At 36.9% G+C, this 21,613-nt stretch overlaps 2 protein-coding genes across 2 annotated transcripts; both read left to right on the plus strand.

The window, feature by feature from the left end:
* The first annotated feature begins 11,684 nt into the window (after window positions 1–11,684).
* On the plus strand, window positions 11,685–16,463 carry LOC121416800. The gene is made up of 3 exons (XM_041610299.1): window positions 11,685–12,165; window positions 12,317–12,829; window positions 16,441–16,463. The coding sequence occupies exons 1-3, from the start codon at window positions 11,799–11,801 to the stop codon at window positions 16,461–16,463; spliced, it is 903 nt and encodes a 300-aa protein (XP_041466233.1). The 5' UTR covers window positions 11,685–11,798.
* Window positions 16,464–19,672: 3,209 nt separating this feature from the next.
* On the plus strand, window positions 19,673–21,372 carry LOC121416498 (tripartite motif-containing protein 5-like). The gene is given in 4 exon segments (XM_041609990.1): window positions 19,673–19,907; window positions 19,910–20,977; window positions 20,980–21,174; window positions 21,177–21,372. Coding segments are annotated over 4 exon segments (1,638 nt in total). The 3' UTR covers window positions 21,317–21,372.
* Window positions 21,373–21,613: the final 241 nt, after the last annotated feature.

The raw sequence follows: 21,613 nt of genomic DNA on the forward strand, positions 1-21,613 counted from the left end.
TCTGCAAAGCTACGAAGCAAAGATTCCCGTTTGCAACACGAGCTTATGCAGGAAAACTTTTAAAACAGAAACTAGTGCTCAGAAGCCCCACCAACGGCCCCGAACTAGAATGTGAACGAGGCAACGTTAATGTTCGGTCCTAAATGGAATTTGCTGGTGGCCTCATCCAAATCGGGTGACGAACCACGCCCCGTTCACATTATAACCTGAGGAGTGGAATATACGAAATTGGTCTAAATAACTGAAAATTATTATCTCAGGAAGCCCATAATAAGTGAAAAATCATAATGTGTTGTGGCAAAAAATGGAATGCCGCCAAACGGGATGACTCATCGTCAGCCCGCCGCCACAACACAATATGATGCAATAGTTCCAACCATGCTGTATGTACAAGGTCCACGCTAAGAAGCTGGGAAAGAGGGGGGGGGGGGGGGGGTGCATTAAACGAACGGGGACGCATTATACCATTATACCATCTAGCAGGAATATTGCTCATTCAGTTCACTGGCGAAGAGTCTAATGTTCTATGAAAGGGGGGGTGGGGCTTATCAACTAAATAGTGAAGTTGCGGTAACTTGAAATCTCATGAGTCCACGTGTGAGTTCTGGATAATGTATTCAGGTTCTGCCCATAAAAAAGGTCCAATCGTTCGCGACGTCCGAGCCAGCGATTGCTTGACGGAGGTAAAACAGCTGTTTGTCCAGTGATATCGCTCCGCGACAAAGAAATCAAGGGTCGATCCTCATGTTCGCGGATGTATTGAGCTTTAGGACTCGGGCACGCGCCGAGTTGTGAGGGCCCGCCCCCATTTAGAGCGGGTCTGACCACGTCAGCGAAAAGTGATTCGCCCCCTTCCTCTCGTACGATTCCATGGAAGGCTGACACGGCCCACGTTGAAACTCCAAATAACTGCACATGGAAGAGAGAAAAGGAAAGAAACAGCGGCACCAATTGTGCATTCTAAGGGGGGGGGGGGTTACATAATTACCATAAACATGATAAGAGTAGCAAAGCCCACAGTCTAATAAGAGAGGGCGAGCAAGTCTGTCTGCGCCCATGGAGCTATTATTGGGTAAAGTAACCATCGCCGTCACCATGGCAACAAGCGAGAGAGAGAGAGAGAGAGTAAAGATAATATATACTGCTTGTTAGAGGGTGTCAAAACAAATTCATAAAACATTAGGTCGATATTAAATTTTGCACGAACTGGTATTTAAAACAGAAAGGCGATAAACATACTGGCAAAAATTGCTTAAATTAAGGGGGGGGGGACAGGTTGTCGAATATACAATCTGTGTGTGTTGGAAGCCCAGCGCCCCATATTCTGAATGCAAACATCGGGAACACCCGCCATGGCTGCAGAAGTTGCAGCCCCAATACGGAAAGAATGGGAAGAGAAGTGAGCAACGGGTAAACCGCAAAAAGTAATGGCACGTCTTAAAACTTTGCCAAAATTGTGCCTCGTTAGGGGTGACGAGTCAAAATGACGGAAAAAGGCAGAGCCGCACGAGCTCCGTAGAGCGAGGTAATCATTTACAGCGCGAAGTGGGCATAAATACGAAACAACATTCTGTGGAATTAAAATCGAGCATCCACGTCTAGTTTGATCTGTTTTAGACTTCGCAATCATAATGCGCAATTTTGCTTGATTACCCATTCCTTGAATAATAACATCTTTTTCTGATAAAGGAACGGGTTCATGTCTAGATCGAGACGTGAACTCCCCTACTCGAAGAAAACCAAAGAAAGCGATTAAAAAGGCAGCCCGAAACAATGCCAAATCATACGTATTAACACATACGTGAGTCAATGAATTTAGGATGGATTTGAGAATAGGTAGAGTAATGGGACACCGGGTATCGCGGCGAGCGTTTTTCCGTCGGCACCCGTCTACCAGCCGCCGGATTACAAAAGCGTCAGTCACGTCAGGCCAACCCAATGTTTGCATCGTAAAAGCCAGGCCTGAAATATAAGTACTTATTGTTGCCCCCGCATACCCATTCCAAGAGACATAAGCAATAAATTGAGCAACCTGCTCAACGTCAGGAGCTATACTTATATCATAATGATATTGCAGCCGAAACTGCTTAAACACAGACCAAGCGTTCCTATAAGTATGATGAGTGCTGTGCGCCCGCGAAGAAAGCAACAGATGCTCTCTCTCTATACGAAGCTGCTCCAAAGATGGGCGGGAAGCTTGCTGCCAGCCAGATCTGCGCCTGGAGCTAACCTGCGAAACCTGTCCATCTGAAAACGAGAGAGGGCATCAGCCTTTTCATTGCGAGAGCCTGACGGTAACGTGCTTTGAACATAATATTATGTTCCAAACAGAGAACTACAAGCAAACGAACCAGTTTCATTACACTAGGACATTTCGAAGTTAAGGAATTAACAACATGAACAACTGTTTGATTATCTGACCAAAATAAGACCTTAGAATTAGCTAGCAGAGCCCCCCACATACGTATACCGACTACTATTGGGAAAAGCTCTAGAAAAGCAATGGAATAATTTTTCTCCAGTATTTCAGCTGGCCATCTCCCTTGAGCCCACTTATCCTGGAAGGACATACCAAAGCCAATGCTACCCGCAGCGTCAGTAAAGAACTGAAAATGAGCATTAGTTACCCATGTTGAGTGTGAAAACATAACCGTGCCATTGAAATCGGACAGAAACGTAAGCCAGGCCTGCATGTCCTCTTTCGCGCCGCGTGAAAGCCTTATCCGGAGGTTGGAGGTGCGGACCCCTTTAGTAAGATCGATAAGTCTCCTGAGGAAGCTACGTCGCGTTAGCTGACGTGGTAATTTCGGGAGGGGGCAAAATCACCCCCAACCTCCGGATAAGGCTTTTGGACCCCTAGTAAGATCGATAAGTCTCCTGAGGAAGGCTCTTCAAAATACAGGAAGTATGTGGCACAAAACAGGTGAATTGAGATAAAAGATGCTTTCCACTCGACTCCACGAAGAAGAATGCTAACTTGTTAGAAATTGGATTTTGCCCCCTCCCGAAATTACCACGTCAGCTAACGCGACGTAGCATCTTTAGCCACGCCTCCTTGTGATGTCCGAACTACCAAAATTCGCAATGCAATATTTTTTGGGCCACGCCTCCTCGTGAAGTCCGAACAATACCATATTTGGCATCGCAACATATCTCCACCAGGCCAAAGGAATTCGCCTGACCAGGCCCCTTCCTTGTAAACACCTGTTACGTACCGCTGGCGAGATATGTTGTTGTCCAGCTAGTCTGACCTGAGATAACCTCTCATTAACTCGCTTTGCGCGTTAAGAGGTATTATGTTTTATTTGAACTATCAATTCAATTGCTCGTTCTTGTCTAGGTTATTCAAAATTCGTTCCTAAAAACATAAAAAATGGAATGGAAGAGAGTGCTATATATCAATATTTTCTTCCAATATGTCGGATCTAACACACCTCAAAATATCTAAGACTTTAAATTGATCGGAATCTTTGCAGGGTGTATTTTGAGGTCATCATTATGGTGATGAGGAATGTGTTTTAATGCACAGATAATCATGTGCTTTTATAATCAAGTAATTTTGTCAGCATACACGAAATTGAATGTAAAACAAAAAAGACTTTACACGCAGTTCATATTTTAATATACAAATTAATGTATTGGACATGTAGGAATGGTTGAAAATAAAATATAAAACGTTGTTGACAGACGAAGGGGGGACGGGGGGGGGGGTAAAATGAAAAGAGGGAGGGGATGGGGAAAGTGATATATTTCATAATAAAATATATTTTCATTATGTTTTGTTGCGAAATACTAACACTAGCTGTTAAATAGAAAACAAATGTTTTGGGGTGTAAAGACTGTATTCAAGAGGAAATAATTCTAATATACTTGAGAGCAGAAAATAGTCATGTGAAAATAGAAAGTAAATATTTTTACTATGGGTTAAGGTATTTTGTACATATCGAGAAATGTTTGTCAATACACTGTCAGTTGTATACGAATTACTGAACTTAGCACCAATTATCAACATATCTGAATAAAATGTTTGATTTTTCAAATTATTCAGAATCTTTGCATGGTGCGAGGTCTTAATTTTGACGAGGGTGTTTCTATATATATGCACAATAACCATGCGATTTTATAATCAAGTAATTTTGTGAACATACATGGATTAAATGTGAAAAAAAATTATACAGTACATCTCATGTTTTAATGTACAAATGACTCTTATAAGACTGGTTCGAAATAAAAAAAAATGATGTTGAGAGACAAATGAGGGAAATAAGTAGGGAGAGAGAGAGAGGGAGAGAGACGAAGAGACTATGAATTAAGAGGGAGATTAATATAATAATACAGATAAAGAGAATAGGAGAAGAGGAGGGGGTGAGAGGGATGTGAGAGAAAGATAGAGAGAGACAGAAAAAGAAAGACATATGGGACATATAAAGGGAGATAAAGATTATAGTATAAAACGGAAAAAAAAGGAGTGAAAGGAAAAGGGAAAAGAAAGAGGGTGTGTTTTGTGTGTGTGTGAGAAAGAGAGAGGGAGGGGATATGAAGTATTACAGTAATATAGAGAGAAAAAAAAGAATGATATAATAGAAGAGTAGCAGTATTTTCTGTTCTCATAAACAGAGTAACCTAATCATTGTAAAGAGAAATATATCACAAAGCATGTCAATCATAGCAATTCATAACAAAATTAAAGAAAAATTGAATTTGAACTCCGTATATTGAAAATTAAGTAAAAGAAGACATAACTAGGAGGCTTGGAAAGATTAGGTTAAAGAGATAGAAGCATGGGGATAAGAGAGAAAGAGGATAGAGATAGCAAGCAAGAGTAAAAGAAGTAGAAAGGGAGGGAGAGAGAGGGGGGGTAGATCTAAACGCCCTTATGCTTTGTGTATAACCAGGGAATATCAGCACAGCTACATGCTCGTTGGACGGCATAAACTATTTAATTTCTCTCTTTTGGGAAACTCCTTTGTTATTCTTACCCATTCTACGTCGAAAGATGGCGCTCCATCAATCCTGTATTACACTCACATTGAAGCACTTCATGAAGAGATGGTTTCAGACATTAAATCATTTGAAATTAGCTGGTGAGTTTGTCAGCAACAAAATCAGAAGTGATAAGGATATAAAGGGAATTTGTGTTGGAGAAAAATCTAAAGAAATAAAGTTATGTCAGCTAGCTGACGACCTGACACTTTTTATGCAAAATAAAGCCATAGAGCATATAATAGATTTTGGAAAACTTTCAGGTGTTATCTTAAACAAGAAAAAAAAACACAAGTTATGTGGTTGGGGAAAGACAAACCTTTAGAAATGATAAGTAATATTCCATGGGCTGAGAATTATGTTAAAGCCCTTGGTATATTTTTTACCAGACATGAATCTATGAGCTGCGAACTTAATCAAAGGACAAAATTGATAAAATAGAAAGATTGCTTTTAACATTTGCAAACAACGAAATCTAACATATAAAGGTAAGAAAATTGTCTTAAAAACATTAATATTGTCTAAATTTTGATACACTGCTCAAATTATTTTTTGTCCTAACGACCTAGTTAGAAAATAGACAAATTAATGATGAACTTTATTTGGGGATCCAAAATTCACAAAGTAAAAAGAACTATGGTGATTAGTGATTTGTCAAATGGTGGATTAAATATGTTAGATCTAGGTATACATTGAAACAGTTTTAAGTTAAGATGGCTTTTCAAATATTTCGATGTTACTAAATCAAAATGGAAATGGATGTTCGATTATTGGTTTGATAAATTAGGTAGAAGCCTTATTTTGAGAAATTGTATGTAAGATCCACAATATATCCTGTCATTGAAAACGATTCCAAGGTTTTATCGTGAAATATTATATGTCTATTTTACTTTAAAAAAGAATATTGCTTAAGGATAAGAAAAAAATAATCTCAAGCGCAGAGATTTGCAAAAAATTGTTATGGTGTAACAACAATATCAGACATAATGGAAGGATGTTATTATTTAGGAACTGGATACGGTCAAATATTTTGTTCATTTGTGATCTGGTATTCTTAATGTAAATAAGGTAAAAGAAAAGTTAGTCAATCTTGATGGACAATGGTTGTCAGGATATGCAATTTGTAAAATGTCAATACCGAAAATTTGGAGAGAACAACTAAAAGAAAATAACTTTGCTTTTTTACAAAATTTAAAAATTCAATCTTGAATGACGAGTCACCTAAGGCCTCTGTAAATACATTACTTAATTGTAACTCTAGAGTAAAACAAATTGAAAGATCAAGGGCCTAATTATTTGAAGATACATTTTAGATGAAGAAAATAAGAATTCTTGGTTGTTTACATGGACACTGAAACTCAAAAGTATTCAAGATAATGCCATAGCCAATTCAATTTCAATTGTATGTATAATTTATTATCAACTCTCTGTAACTTAAAAAAATGGAATTTCAGAAACACTGATATTTGTAGTGAGTGCAATAAGTTGAGTGATTTATTTTATTTGTTTTGGTTGTGTATAGAGGTTGATACGTTTTGGAAATACGTTGAAGCACTCACAAGAAAATGTTTGATTCAAAATTTTCGTTTGAAGCCTCAACATATTATTAACGGTCTAAGAAAGGAAAAAGGAAAAGAACTTAATTCAATTTTGAATTATGCATTATATTATATTCACAAATGTTACAAGATAACATTCGTTACAATGAAAAATATGAAGTTTTATGATTTGAAAATTATGTTCATATGTGTTGTGGAAAAAAAGATATAGTGAGAAAGGTAAACCAAAGGAAAATTCGTATATGAATATGATCATATGGAATCTAATACTAAATAACTTGTAAAACTTTTGTTTGTGTACGTATATTTTTATTCAAATAAGAAGACCAGGGGGCGTTTCATTAATATTTTCGTCCGACAAGTTGTCAGGTCTGACAACTTTCCTGGATTCTGATTGGATGAGTAGCACAATTGCTATAGTAACTGTCGGATAACACAGGACTTGTCGGATAAAACGTCCGACAAGTCCTATCGTAAAATAATACAAAAGAAATGCCATAATTCACCTGTTATATTGAAAAATATGTCATTGCGTGTCAACCCACACCGTTCTATTATGTTGAATATATTTTATTGTGTGTCAACACAGACTGTTCTATTATGTTGATACTAAATGTACCGGCACCAGCTCGTACAGTAACTGACAAGCGAAAATACTAATAACAAAAAAGAGACATGCTTGATTTGGCAGGTTTTTTCATGAAGTTGTTCCCAAGTTACGAATGGCTTTACTCAAGACTGGTACATGTTCTAATCTGATAAAGTCAGCTGCATAGTGACCCGTTAACCAAAGAAAGGTTCACCAGTCTGTGTAAAGGCATTCGTCGTAACTCAAAAACAGTTTTATGATACACACAATAGATCGAGTTTCACATTGACTGATAACAAAAGATTACCAAAACCTTTGACCTCAATTATTGAAAGCAGTTTGGTTTATAGTTCGTATATGTACTGTTTGAATGTATGACGGAATAACTGTAAGCATAATATTCTATTCTCCGTGGATGAGACCCGCTATAGGAAATTTAGTATCTGAAATCAGTGGCGGACCGTGACCCGGAGGAGACAAAGCATTTGGGGGGCGGGCACTGCATTGTTTGTGAACAATGCTGTACCCCCATGCTTTGTCTCCTCCGGGTCACGGTCCGCCACTGATCTGAATATAAAAACGGTCCAATTGAGTTAGATATAGCAAATTGTCCTTATACAGTGACTCTTCTTGTGTATAAATGAAATTCTGAAATCATCTAAAAATGCCTTAAATAAAGGGGGAAAACCTCGTATGAATGTACGAAAAGTCCAGGTCCAGGGGGCCGTTTTACAAAGCTTTTCGTAAGTTAAGAGCGACTTTGAGAACGACTGGTGATCCTTTCTTTATACGCGCTAAACCATCGCCAATGAACGTGTTGGTATATACAATTTACCACAGGAATTGATCACCAGTCGTCCTTAAAGTCACTCCTAACTTGCGAACAGCTTTATGAAACACCACTTTTCATACCTTCATATCATTGCGCCCCCTATCACACTAACTGCATTATATTAGTTTTTGGTTGTTTGACAGAGATTTGGTTCAATGGTTGTGACGGAATAAAAGAGAAGTATTCACCTGAATCTTTAACTTTATTCAGTCGTAGATTATTATTATAAGATCTTTTTTACAAGAGGAGAGAGGTATTTTCAATATTGATCAGATGTGAAGTGGAATCTTGTTTTGTTTTGGACCTGGTCTAAAATGCTTAAAAAGTAATAGGTAATTGTAGATCACTTGCATATGTCTGTGATTCCGTGTTATTGGGGTATAATAATAATACCCTGCGTGTGTGTCAGAGGGTGTGTGAGGGGTGTTTGCGTGGGTGTGAGTAAAAATAAACAGCTCCTCAAAAAATAAACAAATAATAATTCACATGCTAATGAGCGGTTGTGGAAGTGGGGCATGCAGGACAGATTAAGGATTGATGTTTTCTTACAAAATTTGCCCACAACACAAACACAGTTTTATTTTTTGGAACATCCCCCAACCCCTCCCCGTTCAATGGCAAGCACTAAGATGGAAAATTCTGTCCATTTACAAAAGCATTTTACAATAAAATCTCTGGCAAGCATGAAATAAATGTCCTTGTCAAGGAAAAGTTCTCACTCTATTTACACTCCCTACCTGAACTTAAGTGGGGACGCCCTCTGTATTTCTTGTTTTTCTAAAAATAAACGGAAGAGCCATAACCATCCCCTCCTCCCTGTTGTTTGTGTACTTCATGATAATAATATTAATAATAATAATCAAATCTTAGATTAATAATGAATCAAATAGTAAATGGTTATAAAATGATTGTATTAAAATGATGATTGACTTGGCAATAACGTATGTATGTATTTACCTCAGGCATGTGATTTTTCTTTCACGTATTTTTGATTGTTTCTAATTCCCATTTTTCAATGTTGTAATTTTTATGTATATTTTTGTATTTGTCTGAAAATCTGTAATTCGGCCTTCGGGCCGCGAATGATTTCTTTTGTTCCAATAAACCATTTCTATTCTATTCTATTCATGGAAGGTGGAAGAGGGAACAGTAAAACATGTATGATTCGTCATTTTGCAAAGTCTTTATTTGTTTTCTTTGTTTTAGTATTTGCAACGCATACACATGTCCACACATTTAACACTCACACCCACACACCTACACCCACTCGCTCATACCAGAACACATCAGCTATGAAAACGTACTTTAATTTCCCTAATAAAAAATATATCCAGTTTTGCTTGATTTTCCTGAAATAACCTCCTGTGGACTTGTGTTTTTTATATTTATATATTCAATTATATCACGGTAATTACATGTATACAGTGCAAATATACAACATGTGGGTAATTTTTTCACATATAATTATGGGTTTGGGTCTCATCTATCCAATGACAGTAAAAAAATTGACAGAATGTTACACTTGAGTGAGCACTGTCCATTTTTGTAAAGATGGCAGAAATCTGTTTGCGCAGAAATGTTTGTTTTCACGCTGTGTCAAGGGGAAAGGGCGAAATCAAACTTACCCTGCGAAGCATTTCTCATAAATTTCCCTAGCACTTTTAGCCAATTGACATAAAACGGATACATTCAAGCATTTTGTAACAATTTTGCCGCCCAAATTTGAAATTTCAACACTTAGTAAGCACAACCTTTACCCTTTTTGTGCCAGCTGGATCTGAGGACATAACTAAATCTGAACAAAAGTTTATATCAGACATCTCCAGCATGTTTCACTAAGTTTTTATCATTTAAAGTTGGTTTACATTTGATTTTTCATATAATACTTGTTTCTCCACACTTTTCCCAAGCTTGGCAATGATTAACAAAATGAAAATCAAGCCTAAGCCATTTCATGTAAATCACAGCTCAGTGTAAAGCAAATATCGTCACGATGGACTCGGTGTGTGGGGGAGTGGGGTGGGGCGCAATGCACTCTTCGAAGTGATTGGGCAAGGAAACAAGTTTGAAAAGGTAAAAGATATCTTCAAATCAATTTTACTAACTAATTTCCACGTGTTCTTCATGATTAAGGTCTAATTTTATTCGCATAACTATTCCAAAGTTCTGCGCAAATCATTTTTCACCAACTTTTCAAAAGTAAGTGGTGTTCACTCAAGCGGAAATATTTTCTCGACAGTTATATCGCCATTTGCTTAAATGGATCTGTACCAATGCTAAAATATGGAAAAATCGTCAGGATATTACAAAGATATAATTTTACAGGATATTTTCTAAGTGTAAACTTTTTTTATACGCACTGTAGACCATAATATAAATGAAGATGAATGTTAAATAATAATGACAATGAATGTGCTTATTTAACCTGGAGATTTATATGTAACATCAGATATGAGTATCATTATTATTATTGTCATTATTATTATCATCATGTAAATAAACGTTGGGAAAAATGTTAATGTTCTAGCCCACCTCACATGAATGTTGATTTGAATTTATAACAAAAAATCAGACAAGCACAATACTGAGAATTTCATCAAAATTGGATGTAAAATAAGAAAGTTATGACATTTTAAAGTTTCGCTTATTTCTAACAAAATAGTTATATGAACGAGCCAGTTATATCCAACATGTCAAAATGAGAGAGTCAATAATGTCACTCACTCACTATTTCTTTTGTTTTTTTTATTGTTTGAATTTATACAAATCAACTTTTTGTTGGGGTGGACTAGTCCATTAAGTTTTCAAATTTTCTTAAGTGTATGATTAAATAATAAATACATCATAAGACCTTTTTGATATGAGAGATAATGGGTAGTTTATTTATTACAAAATATACGATTAAGATAAGACTTTCTTTACATTCATTTAGCTGACTCAATCAATCATTTTCAAGCAAACTATTATTCTTTTATTGTTGCCTGTTAATAAATATATTTTCTTTTCTTAGCAGAAGTATCCGATTTGCATAACAATGCTTGCGTGAGGAGTGTCTGAATTCCTAAACCATTCGGAATTCACTGACCGACTTCGACACAGCGCAGTACGGACGTCTTACTATCTACGTGTTAAGTCTATAGGCCTTGTCGCTTTACTCTACGAATGGATTCGATGTTATATTTTTAAAATAATGTCGAATCAAGAGGCAGGTTCCGAAAATTCTGCTCAACAATCTGGAGTTCTTTCGCCTTCTTTTGTAAGCAATGCAATAAAGGAGGCATTTGGCTCGTTTAAAGAATATTTTGACTCTTCCATTGCCCAGGTCAAGGAAGAGAATGAGAAAAAGCTTTCAGCTGCTTCTACGGAGCTTCAACAACTTAAAAGGGCTTCTGAGTTGTCTTTCAGATTTAAAGGTAATAAAGTCCAATACGAATTCAATTCGAACCTTCAGGAGAAGTTGGAGAAGGGAGTTGCCCTACTAGAGGAAGGCAAGCAAGTTACAGCCCTTGCTTTGCTGAAGGAAGGTATCGCAGATATTACAAAAAGGAAGAAGCATATCAGAATAGCTGATAAGTCTGAAGCAGGTTAGTGGGATAAATATAAATGAATGCCAGCCTTCTAAGCTGGGCCTATTGCTCGTGTGAATTTTATGAACGGTTGTGCGTATGTTTTCTTTCTTAATTGAAGCTATGCGTTTTTCTGTTGGAATTACTTCATTACTTCATTATAGGACATTAATCAAGTTAATAATAAAGATGTAGTAATCACATTCATCTTTTAGGTTGGTCTGCAGTAGATGAGTACTTGAGTGACGAACTAGCAAGCGACTCCGAAGATGAAAAGAGAATTAGGCAAGCTCAGGCTCGTGCAGCCAGAAAACGTAAGGCATCCCGTTCAACGAACAAGGGTAAATCAGCCAAGAATGTTGGAAGTTCTCAATGTCCTTCTACATCTACTACTTCTGACAACTTTTTTCGTGGCTTTGGGTCAAGAAATCGATTTCCGCTTGGGAGTGGCACCAACCCATCTACAAGCAGTTGGCGTGGGTATGCAAGTGGCCCCAGACCCACCGATTACTGTTTTGCCTGTGGTAAACAAGGGCATTGGAGGAGAGGTTGCCCAGGTGGCAGGAACCAAGGTTCATCCTTCAGAGATGGCCAACAGAGTTAAGGGATCCCTTGATCATAATCAAACTGAACAAGGTAAATCTCAGTTTTTGTTGTATACTCGATGAAGTATGGTGCATGAAAATGATCAAACAGTGTATCAAGGGATGTATATTTCAAGTAAAATTCTATGTTGAGGAAGAAGTATTTATGTAAAGAAAATATATGTTCTTTTGGTTAATTCCAGCTTTAATAACGAATGAACCTCAACAGGGAGATGTAACAGCCCAATCAAACCGGAATATATTGAATACTCCTGGTCCGTCTACTGCGGGTCCTCAATTAATTCACACAGAAACAGAGTCTCGTTGGGGTTGCGGCGAAACCGTGACATCTAGTAACGTCAGTGCTACTTCGACAGGATATTCCGGGTATGAGGAAGATTTTTATTTGAGAAATTATTATGAGTATGAACAAGGAAATTCAGAACCTTTGGTTAAAGGTAGATTGAAGGCATCCGTAAAATTTTGGAAATCAATTGATGCACCTCAATTTGTTATAGATGTCATTGAGCAAGGTTACAAGTTACCTTTTTTACATACACCCCCTAAAACAAAAATGAAAAATAATAAGTCGGCATTGAATTATCCAGAATTCGTTTCTGAAGCCATTAACGATTTACTTAAAAAGGGTTTGATTGTTGAATTCGCTAGTGCACCTTTTGTCGTTAATCCCCTTTCAGTTTCAATTCAGAGCTCAGGTAAAAAGAGGCTTATTCTTGATTTACGTTATGTCAACGAACACTTGTGGAAGGACAAAATTAAGTTTGAAGATTGGAATGTAGCATTGTCTTATTTCAAAAAAGGAGATTTTATGTTTTCCTTTGACCTGAAGTCAGGTTATCATCACTATGAGATCTTTCAAGAACATAAAAAATTCTTAGGCTTTAGTTGGGATTTCGGAAGTGGCACTAGGTTTTTCTCATTTCAGGTTTTGCCATTTGGATTGGCAACTGCTCCTTATGTTTTCACTAAATGCCTCAAGCCTATTGTTAATCATTGGCGTAGAAATGGTATTTTCATTGTTTTGTATTTAGATGATGGATGGGGTCGTGCACCTTCATTTGATTCATGTGATACTATGGCCAAGACAGTGAAAAATGACTTACTTGAAGCAGGTTTGGTACCAAACATTGAAAAATCTCAATGGACTCCTGTCCAGTCCTTGGATTGGTTAGGATTAACATGGGACAGTAGAGTAGCTTGTATAAAGATTACTGAAAGAAGGATGGAGGATCTTGAGTTATGTTTAAATTCATTTCAAGCAGAATTGCCTGAGGTTTCAGCGCGAAAGATCGCAGTTATAGCTGGAAAGATCAATTCACTATATCCAGTGTTTGGCACAGTTACTCAATTGAAAACCAGATTCTTGCATCACGAAATAATCCAGAGGGCACATTGGGATAAGGTATACATGATCAGTAGTGATAATGATCTTATATCCGAGTTGTTCTTCTGGAAGAAGAATTTAAATATTCTTAACATTAAAATCATTTCTACATATTCTGTTCCACAGACAATCATCTATTCTGATGCGAGTCAATCAGGCTGCGGGGCCTGGGTTTCTGAATGCGCAGGCATGAAAATGGTAAGAAATTGGACTGAGTTTGAAATGGTTAAAAGCTTCACTTGGAGAGAATTAAAGTCAGTAAGTATGGCACTTCAAACATTTGTGTCTCACTTGAGACATAAAACTGTCAAGGTCCTCTGTGACAATAAAGGAGTAGAATCGATCGTAAATAAAGGAAGTATGATTGTAGAATTACACGATATGAGTTTACACATCTTTGAGTTGTGTAAAAGAAATCATATTAATCTTCAAGTTCATTGGGTTCCCAGAGAGGAGAATCGTCTTGCAGATACACTGAGTCGCATCATAGATTTTGATGATTGGGGTGTGTCGGATGAATTTTTCGAATTTTTGGACAAAATCTGGGGCCCTCACACTGTCGACAGATTCGCGGACGATCATAATTTCAAAATTAAGAATTTCAATTCTAAATATTGGTGTCCCCTAACAAATCATGTTGATTCTTTCTCATGCGATTGGTCGGGCGAGAATAATTGGTTGGTTCCACCTATCGAATGTATAGGACAAGTACTTAAACATCTGAAGGTTTGTTCTGCTAGGGGGACTTTGGTTGTTCCCTTCTGGCCGTCAGCACCATTCTGGCCGATTCTTTTCTCTGAACAAAGTGAATTTCGTTCCTTAATCTCTGAATACTTTAAAATTGATAATCCCCAAGGAATTTTCGTTCAAGGCAGAAATAGAAAATCAATTTTTGGGACAAAGAAATTCCAAAGCCCAGTCTTATGTCTACGACTCAATGTTTTGTGAGAGATGGTTGACATTAATGTTGGTATGTAATAATTACCCCCTTGGGGGAGGTTGATTCAAAATTATACTGCTGGAATGCAACATGTAATTATTACATGGCCGCATGGCAGATAGCTGCATAGCTAGGATCCACTTATGCTGCAGAGCAAAGAAGTGGTGATGGAAATTGGAGAAAGTTTTGATTATGGAAAAGGATAATCATAGTAAAGGTTGATAAGGATTTGTTATGAGATTCATTCTCAAATCAGTTATTATTTATTGGCTGCGGAGCCCAGAATAAAGGAATTGAAGATGATAGAAAGCATTCAAAATTTTTCGAAAATGCAGAATTCTTGAGAATAAATTGTCTCATCAAGTTTTTCTGTTTCTACGACAGAAATAAATATTGTCGCAAAGGAAATGGATTCCAAAGCTGATTGCTGTGTTAAGCCTTCAGGACGATTGGAACGTATTCTGATATGGAACCGTGATACAGAACTTTCATATTAAAATTTAAGTTTACATATCAAAACACCTGGTTTGATTATAGCTGCATAGCTTTATTTGTGCTGTCATGGCTGTAAAACATATTGGAAGTGATGAAATTTTGAGAAGTTGATAAAGTGACTGAAATTGAGAATTTATCACAAATTAAATATGAAAATTTGTATTGAGATTAATATGTACATGCTTAATTTTTGTCAAATTTTTCTTAAATCCAGACATTCTCTACATGAAGGATATGATATAACTTTGAACAAGGTCTTGACAGCTTCGAGAGCTGATAACACTATGAGTAAATACAACAGAGCGTTGATTGCCTGGAATGATTGGTGTAAGCAAAATAAGGTAAATTCTGATACAGCAGAACCAGAGGACATTAGTCGCTATCTCATTCATTTGTATCAAAAAGAAGCTCCTTATTCTCGGATAGAGTCGGCTTTTTACGCCATTAAGTGGCATTTTGACTGCAAGCCAAGGATGAATGTTAATCCATGTGATCGCAAGTTCATACATATTGTTTTACAAGGTTTAAAGAAATTACTAAACAAACCGATCGTTAAGAAAGAAATTATAACTCCAGATATTTTGAAAGCAGTTGTTGAGAAATATGGGTCTTCAAACAGTCTGTTAGATATTCGATTATGTGCTATGATTTTGATTTCCTATGCAGGCTTTTTACGTTTTGATGAAATGATACATATTCGAAGATGTGATTTAGACTTGTATTTGTCTCATGTGAATATTTTCATCATGAAAAGTAAAACCGATATTTACAGGCAAGGAGCATGGGTTCTGATAGGTGCTACAAATTCCCCCACCTGCCCAGTATTAGCTTTGAGGAAATATTTGATTGCAGCGGGGCTTAACGATACCTCTGATGAACAATTTCTTTTTAGGCCCCTAAATTACTGTAAATCCAGTAATACTTACAAGTTAAGAGGTGGACAGTTGTCTTATACTAGATGTTTAGAATTATTGAGAGAGGCGTTGGCGAAAGTAGGGTTGAATCCCAAGAGTTTTGGCATGCATAGCCTCAGAAGTGGCGGAGCCACAGCAGCAGCGAACTTTGGTGTTCCGGACAGGTTGTTTAAGAAACACGGTAGATGGAGGTCGGAGACCGCTAAAGATGGATATATTAAGGACAATATGAAGGATCGTCTTTCAGTTTCTCTGAATTTGGGGCTTTAGAATTATTTCTTTGTAAATATACTGGGAAAATTAGCCTCAGTATGATTATACGTATAACTTTGTTAAAGATAGATTGTAGGTGTTCGATGAGATTATTGAACAAGACATGTTGTATTATCATTATACATTAAAAGTTGGTTAAATTGAAATAATTGCCTTGTTTAATGCATTTTCTTGTTTACCCGTTCTTTGATTGACTGAGAGGGGGAGCTGTATATTTAGCTTGTCTTGCCGTCGAAGCTTGGTGCTCCCCTCGAAACAGGTATGTTTTTGTGTAAAGTATATAAATGTTTTCAATTTCAGGTGAACTGGCCGGATATGCTTAAGGATAGTGAGGCGTGACTGAAAATAATGTATTCACGATTGAGGGTCGAATTAGGGAATAAATATATTTTCTTTTCTTAGCAGAAGTATCCGATTTGCATAACAATGCTTGCGTGAGGAGTGTCTGAATTCCTAAACCATTCGGAATTCACTGACCGAGTTCGACACAGCGCAGTACGGACGTCTTATTCGGGATCGATGTCGACGATAGACTGGATGGAAGTAGATAGAGCAAAGAGAATTCCGATGGATGGATAGGCCTTTTTGAGGAGTTCTTAGAGATCTGAACACAGAGGGAGGCTTTAGAGTGAGTGAATACGCACTTTCGTCAGTAAGTATCGTTCGTGCTGTCTTGCCGTCGAAGCTTGGTGCTCCCCTCGAAACAGGTATGTTTTTGTAAAGTATATAAATGTTTTCAATTTCAGGTGAACTGGCCGGATGTGCTTAAGGATAGTGAGGCGTGACTGAAAATAATTTATTCACGATTGAGGGTCGAATTAGGGAATAAGGTGACTGGAATTCTTCGGGGTATGGTCAAATTGTTCATTTTGGAAGAAGAGGCAGTTTACTTTAAACAACATCTGTATAGACAGAGACATGGCGTTTGATTGTTGGTTAAAATGGTTAATGTTCAAATTTAGCCACGAGGACAGACTTACACGTAATTGAAATAAATGTTGGATTCCTAGCACAATCTGCTAATTGTTATTTATATTTTGAGTGTAATTATCCTTAATACACTGTTAGAACTTAGAAACATTATTTAAAATCAGAGAAATTCCAGCAGCAGAGTCTAGAGAAGTCTTGCCGGATTGCGTAATCTTACGGGAAATTGGTATTGGTGTATGGAACCCAACAATTTTTTAAAGTAAAACATCCCTTTTCCCTTTTTAAACAGATCTGTTCTGTTAAATTGTAGAATAATTCAAGTTTTATGAATATACATAGTGATTCTGTTATTGCTTTCTGCAAAATATTCTTCTTTTTATCTGTGAATTAAGGGGGTGGGGGTTACAGTGCACAGAGACTTTGTACTTATTTTCTTGTTGGAAAATAGAGTTAAATACCCAGACCAGACCCGAAAATGAAAACTCAACATGACTTGATGAAATCTTCAGCTTTTGACTAGTTTCTTGTGATATCTAATTACACCTATTTAAAGCAGATTTCGAATGCTGCATTAAGATTATGTGTGTCAAACTCTCCTACCACAGCAATTTAGGTCCAATAAGAGTCAAATTAGACATTAACAAAAATCATTGTTTCACTATTAGTTTCATGTCTGGGTCTTTAAACTTGAATGTGAATTTGAATAATGTCTCGAGCATGGGTGCTGATCACCGTCTATGTTTAATGAGTGTGGGTAAGTGATTGTGTGTGTGTGTGAGGGTGTGTGAGAGAGAGAGAGAGTAGGCGTGTATGGGGTGTGTGTGAGGGGGTGATGGAAAATTGAAAAAAAAAAAATGCTAGATATCGTGTGTTTCCACAATGGGAAAGTGTTTCAGTTGCGAAGAGTTACTACGTTTGTACTGCTCAAACCATTTGCACATTTGCTAAACTGGAAACCACATTAGACTAGTTGTGAATAGATGTGAAATGTAATATGTATTATCCAACACTTAATATTCTATTTCATTTGTGCACTATGCCATGATGTGGAAAATCCCTAATGTTTCACAATACACACTGAATGTCTACTTAGTTGTACATTGTATACATTCATTCACACAGTGTATAGAGATTGTATGTTGTTAGATGGTGTGTAATTGAACTTATAGGTAAGTACGTAGCTTAAAGAATTGTGTTTTATTTGTGGGGATAGGAAAAAACATGATTTGATAACTTATTCTATGAATACATTTGATCCACGCCACTTTAACTTGGCTGTTGTTATGAACATGAGCTTCGAAAATAATTCTCTGCTGAATCTTTCTAATAAATTTCCTGACGCCATCCCTACAGCATGTATAATGTATGTTCTTGCTTTAAACACTTTTTGCTTATAAAGTTTGCCTCTCTATTTTCCCCATTAATATGTGCGTTTACATTGTATCTATGTCTTACACTAGCTGTTATAATAAGATTGTCTGTTGGTTATATGTCATTTAGGCCAGAGTACCTTTTTATGCATCCCGTGATTGGAGAAAATAGTACCATTACACAAAAAATACGTGTAAAGATGATATGTACATCATAACCTTGAAACGTCGGTCTTTTATTAATTTCAGGCTTTAACTGTAGTTGATTATGTTATGTTTTACCCGGTTGGTGTTGTATAGAATCTTTTTTATTTTATTGGCTCCTTTTGGGGTGGCAGCACTAAAGGTGCTTTTCTGCCTTCAGCTGTCCTGCTCATTTGTGAATTCTGTCTAGGTTTTGAGAGTGGCTGTATATAAAAATTGCCACGCATACATTTTAATCCATGAATGAAATAAATTCATATACATGAATGGGATTTCTTACTTTGTTTATGCAAGTATTGGTAGGGACTTATCTGTACTCTATACATAAGGAATTTTCATATGATATTTTTTATTATACATCATCAAACGAGCCTTTAGAATTTCTTCTCTTCAAACATTTAAATTTCGCTTTGAAACGCACTCATTGCAAATACGAAACGTAGGCCCTATATAGATTTGCTAGACATCATTTCGAAGTTCTTTGCAGTTTGTATCTGCGCACTATCATAATTTTATTCTTACATTCTTTGCAATTTGAGCATTGATCCATGGTTATCATGAACTAAAAATAAACACCATTCCTCCTAATAAATGTATACACTGCATGTATTTCTTTATCTTTTTATAATAATACATTATTCTACGATCTTATATAATTCAGCTAAAGAGAAAATTCGTAATAAATTAAGTGTTGTTTTATCGGTTCACAAAACAACGCAAGAAAAATTAAGATTAAGTCTGAGAAGACTTTCACTGTGAAGGTTTTTGAGAAAGCGAGAGACTTATAAAATGATATATACAGTTTGATCAGAGCTTATCAGTCAAGGGCGTTAATTAAGTGTGGATGTGTTTCTGTTTGTGCGTGAGGATGTCTATCTGTGTTTAGGTGTGTTTGTGGGAATTACCTGTATCGCTATATTAAAGGTGTTAAATAATGTTTATTATTTATGATAAGTTTCAATTGTTTCTTATTTCACTTTTACGTTTTTTTTTTCCAGGTACGCCACTGTCCCTACATTTTCTTCGTCATGGCGTCTAAGTTCCCAACAAAGAAGAGTCGAGAAGACGAGCTTCGTACAAGGAAAGGTCATGACATAACATGGTCATGTGACAAGCATGGTGAGCCAATCAAATTGTACTGTGTACAACATAACATTTCTATTTGTCATGTATGTGCTACTAAAAATCATCAGAAACCATGTAAGCTAGACGACATTGAGGATGTCATCTTTCAAAGGAGGGAGAATTTGGATGATAAAAACCAAAGATAGAAGAAACGAAGGAACATCTGAAAACTCTGGCCTCCAAAATAGAAACCGTTAAAACTGCTGCTAATAGGAGCATTGATGCAGTCGAGAACCAAGTGAAGAAGACATTTGAAGACAAGTTAAAGAATGTAAGAGACAAGAAATTGAGAATGCTTCGAGATATTAACGAGGAGGCAGATGAAGAAATTAGAATGATTAATGAAAAAAGGGACAAACGGATCAGGGATTGCAACACTGAGATAGAAAAGGAAGAAAATATCATCAAAGATAACGAAGCTAAATTGTTATCAGATACAAAGACAATCAGTGAGGTAGTTACTAAGAAGACACATAATCTCTTTTGTAAAAATAATCATGTAATAAACACTTTAATGAACATTGAATCAACCATCAAACGTATAAACCAACATGATGAAACATTGGTGAATGAAGCTCCTCAAGTACTTGCATCTATTGATGAAAATCTAAGTTTGAATATTCATCAAGATGTTAGCGACTCTCTTGACCGAATACAGAGTGAAGTTGAGAGAGTGAAGTTTGTAGAGGGGGAAGTAGGTGGAAAATACTATCGTAGAATTGATGGGTATATCGGTAAATGGGAACTTGTCAAGTCAATCCACATTCCATCAGTTGTTAATTACCCGTGGGTGCGTGGTTTGGTCAGTGAGAATGAGATATGTGTGAAAGACGGCAATAACAAAAACATGTATGTTACAAACATCAACACGCGACACACAGAGAAAGTCATCGATGGAGGTGCGTGGATTACATCATGCGCGCCCATAGACAGTAACGTAATAATATGTAATAAGATGGGATGGGATTTCACGGTCGACAGGTTGGATGGATGCATTACTCTCTATGACAGACAATGGAATGTGATTAGAGACATCAACATACCACGGAATGGAGGCAGTAATAGTGTGTATGTTGATGTTGCCAGGGATGGGATGATCATCGCTTCTCAGTACAATCAGTCTAATATCTACGACGTCATCAATCCTACTGATGGTAAGATAGTAAACACTATTACGATGCAGGTTAAGAATTTGTTCGGTGGGATACAAGCCTTTCATCAAGTAGTATCGTTGTGAAGACAGGTAATCAATACACTATCATCTCACGATCAGGAGAAGAGAAGGCTGTCATACACTGTGATGAGAGGGACGACTGGCGGTCAGAGTGTCGCGTTGACAAACTGACAGACACACTCTACATCGCGTACTGTGATGGAGATCTTAATACCTACGCAGTTGATCAGGTGTCCAGGCAAGGAGGATCGTGGAATACGTAAAATCAGATCGCCTTTACCTCATGAGCCCTTGTCTCGTTACTCCTTCTGGTAACCTTGTAGGATGTGATGGAGACAAACTTCTTATCTACAAGAAGACATTCATCTTGTAAATCATCTAGACTATCAAAGGGATGATATCGGATTTGTAAGAGAAATATAGACCAGAGATTTGTTTTCACTTTTACTTCCATTTCAATTAACGTCATTCTAGCTTGATATGTACGTGACTACATATTCATATACACATGATCATGGTGTGTATAATCCATATCAAATAGAAAACTGTCGCTCATATCCACTTCGTCTAGATTTAGGTCTGTAATGAATGCACTAAGATCCAAATGAATAGTTAACTCGTAACCTTAACAAAATAAATGCAAAATGTGTTAACGAATTGCCTACTTGAA

This window comes from Lytechinus variegatus, chromosome 6, assembly GCF_018143015.1.
Source record: "Lytechinus variegatus isolate NC3 chromosome 6, Lvar_3.0, whole genome shotgun sequence".
In the NCBI taxonomy this organism is placed as follows: domain Eukaryota; kingdom Metazoa; phylum Echinodermata; class Echinoidea; order Temnopleuroida; family Toxopneustidae; genus Lytechinus; species Lytechinus variegatus.

Coding starts and splice junctions, on each gene's coding strand:
- LOC121416800 (XM_041610299.1), top strand. CDS start 11,799: ATGAAAAGAGAATTAGGCAAGCTCAGGCTCGTGCAGCCAGAAAACGTA. Junction 12,166..12,316: donor TCATAATCAAACTGAACAAG/GTAAATCTCAGT, acceptor GGTTAATTCCAG/CTTTAATAACGAATGAACCT. Junction 12,830..16,440: donor AGTTTCAATTCAGAGCTCAG/GTAAAAAGAGGC, acceptor TTTCAATTTCAG/GTGAACTGGCCGGATATGCT.